General features: G+C 37.0%; 1 protein-coding gene across 2 annotated transcripts; it reads right to left on the bottom strand.

The window, feature by feature from the left end:
• Positions 1-320: 320 nt before the first annotated feature.
• LOC145163106 (uncharacterized) lies at positions 321-1,297 on the bottom strand. Of its 2 annotated transcripts, none has more exons than XM_079081996.1 (2): positions 863-1,297; positions 321-695 (listed from the first exon to the last, which is right to left on the bottom strand). In XM_079081996.1, exons 1-2 carry the CDS (start codon positions 1,077-1,079, stop codon positions 427-429), a joined length of 486 nt encoding a protein of 161 aa, XP_078938122.1. In that variant the 5' UTR covers positions 1,080-1,297; the 3' UTR covers positions 321-426. The 2 variants fall into 2 exon arrangements, with proteins under 2 accessions (XP_078938122.1, XP_078938121.1); XM_079081995.1 differs by having other exon boundaries at positions 321-716.
• Positions 1,298-3,085: the final 1,788 nt, after the last annotated feature.

Here is a 3,085-nt window from a genome sequence, read left to right on the forward strand (position 1 = left end):
AAAATGGTAAAATCGACTTTTCAAGTGTATCAATAACCAAAAACCCAAAAAAAAACCTTGATTTTCGACTTTCCATGCAAGTTGAAAACTTTTTGGATCCTATCCAAAGTTTTTTAAGTTTTTTGAATACCACCGAATTTGCAGTTTTGTCGTTTTGTTTTCCAAAACAAATCAATTTATAGCCATAAATTTTCGTTTTTTCAATTTTTTACTTAGGTTTAAGTTTTTCTGCACACAACGCATACGTCAGCTTTTCAATATTTGAACATTTTCTCCAAATAAAACAAACTCCATCAATAATAGATAAAGAGCATCTAACATATATAACTACGAAATTTCCATTGTTTCCAAAATATTTCCAAGACACGTCTTCAAATTGTGATAATATCAAAACAACACAAAACGCTAAATTATGTTCCTAATTTGCTACGCAGATTCCAACCTCACAACAGCCCATTTGTCTTCTCCGATGGGTAGCACAACATTTCCCTTAGGCAAAACAGTAACAGGAATGGATGTGTACACTCTCACCTCGTTGCATAACAAGTAACTCTCCATAGACTTGTTCTCATCACCCTCTTCGATCGACGAATGAGACTGATCAAGAGGTGTCGCCGTCGTTGCCACCGTCACCGACGTCATATTCTCTTCCGGCGAAACGAGCAGACCAGCCTCACCGGTCTTGCTTACGTCACCTGAACCAGAACAAAAAGAGTCTGTAGGATAACCATTATGCCCAAATTAACTCATATTTATCTATAAATCAAAACATATACCAACAATCCCTTTCAAAAAATGTATATACAAATCGAACGATTAGAGATTGAAAAGAAAACGATGATGGAGAAATGAAAGGGCGTACAAGAAGACGTAGTGAAGTGAGTGAAAGCGACTTCGGCTGCATCGTTTCCGGCGGATTTGGAAGATTTGAGGAAGGATCGAGAAGCAAAAGTGACTCCATTGACGACGACTGAAGCTTTGAAAAGTGGGTTGTGGTCTTTGCCGTCTTTTTTGCAGGAATAAGCTGGTTTTTGCCATCCGTTCTTCTGGCATAATTCGTAGAGCTTACACTTGTACATTGTTGATTGTTCTTCTAAAACTTCAATTCTTCAAACTTATGTGTGTGTGTGTTTAAAGGAAGGAGACTGTGTGTAGAAATGAAGGGGAGAGGACTAGGTGTAGATTTTAGAGAGAGGGGCGGGGGGACGCCATTGGAGCAGGTTTCATCATTGCGTCTCACGTGGTGTACGGATGAACTTCCAATTCACGGCAACGTATCCTCTGCCTGCCTTTTTGGAATGTTTGACCAATGAATAGAATTAGAAATTAGAAATTTATAGGTTTATTGGATATTAAGGATTTTTTTTATAGGCCTACAAGCCCAAAACTTGATCCCATAACTTAGTCCAATCAAATTTGGCCCTTAGCCCATGAATTCTCGGCCCAAAGCCCCTTTTGGACCAAGACTTCTCCTTTGGGCCTTATTCGGCCGATATCTCTTCAATGGATCTTGTGAAACCGAAAACCGCAATTGGGCCCTTATTGGGCCAAAAGTTCTCATTTAAATTCCATAAACTCATACTTGGGCTCTATTTCGGGCCGAAAACCCCGTAATAGGGCCAATAATCTTCCTAGAACATTTGTGGGCTGAAAACTTCTTTGGGCCAAGTTAAGTTCGAAGCTCATTATTCTTTTGGGCCATCATGTGGGCCGAGAACCCCTCCAAACTCGGTTAGCCCACTTTCAAAAAAAAAGTTCCTAATTAGTTGTCACGTCAAAATTACACAACAAATATCAAAGTCATTACATCTCATACATCTAGGAAGGAAGAATTGTCCAACATGTAACAATGCATCCATTCCTTCCCCCTCTTCCCTTAAACTCGGCCAAACCACCACCATCCTCTCTCCACTCTTCGCTTCTAACTTACTTCCTTATCTCATTCTCTCTCTCTCTCTCAAAAAAAAAAAAAAAACTTTCTCATTTCTTCTTCAAAAATCGTGAGTTGTGTGTGTGTTTTCAAGAGGATTTTCTTCAAGTTTCATCCCTTGGTAAGTTTATGACAAACTCTTTTGCTTTGTTCCAAGTTTGTGTTAAAGATCTTTCACTTACTCCCTCATTTTCGTAAATATGGATCTTAAAGCAACCACCATTTCGAGATCTCTCCAAGAACCCAAGCTAGGTTCAAAGTTTCATCTTCTTCGTCATCTACATCTTGAAAACCCCAAGGTGAGCTTCATACCCCACTATTTTTAATGTTTTCATACTCTTTGGGGGGGAATGCAAGTTAAAGTTTCGGTTAACCATTGGATAATTGCATGGACCATTGTGTTGTGTGTTTAATTTTTGGGTTTTTACTTGAACATGAAGTTTATCACATAGATCTTCATAAAAATCATGAGAAAAGTGTTGTTAACATATATATTGCTTAAAAATTGTAAATATGGGGTTATACACTCCAAAAGTAGCAAAAATGAGTCTTGTGTGCAAACATGTGTAACATAAACTTAATCCCCAGCCTTCCACTGGAAAAGTTATAGTCCATTTACAGACTGTTTTGACCACCTTGAATGTAATAATTTTCAAAACTGTTTTACATGAAAATAGTTCAGGTTTATACCTTTATAATGACTACCCTCACGTGTTCATACGATTTTTCTATAATTTTTGGCGATTTTTACAAAACTGCCTATCATTTCATGAAGAATCTCGGACCAGCCTGTTAAGATGAATATTTTCACACAGGTTCGAGGCCATTAAAAATTATGAGAAAAACTGTGAACAAAGTAGACTCAATTTCCAAACTCCCAGAGTATACGGATCCAAATTTCGACTTACGATGATTTTTCTATAATTTTTCTAAAAACAGGGACAGAAAATTCAAAAACTAGAAAATTGTTTTAACATACTAAAAGTGTTTATACTTGTGTTTAGATGTAAGTTTAAAGGTTGTAATCTTTTGAAGACACCCATACATGATAACTTGCATATGCTTATATATTTGATTATATCCATAGTTTTCAATCACACTAGATGCACTCAAGTCGTTTTGCAAGTAAAACAGAACTATAGTTCACGTAAATCT

Source organism: Lactuca virosa, chromosome 3 (assembly GCF_052849685.1).
Source record: "Lactuca virosa cultivar CGN04683 chromosome 3, Lactuca_virosa_CGN04683_v6, whole genome shotgun sequence".
Taxonomy (NCBI): domain Eukaryota; kingdom Viridiplantae; phylum Streptophyta; class Magnoliopsida; order Asterales; family Asteraceae; genus Lactuca; species Lactuca virosa.

Bases quoted from the DNA above. Each gene is read 5' to 3' on its own strand.
- LOC145163106 (XM_079081995.1), bottom strand. From the start codon at position 1,079: ATGTACAAGTGTAAGCTCTACGAATTATGCCAGAAGAACGGATGGCAA. The intron at 717-862 runs GTACGCCCTTTC...GTTATCCTACAG, and splicing joins TCACTTCACTACGTCTTCTT to ACTCTTTTTGTTCTGGTTCA.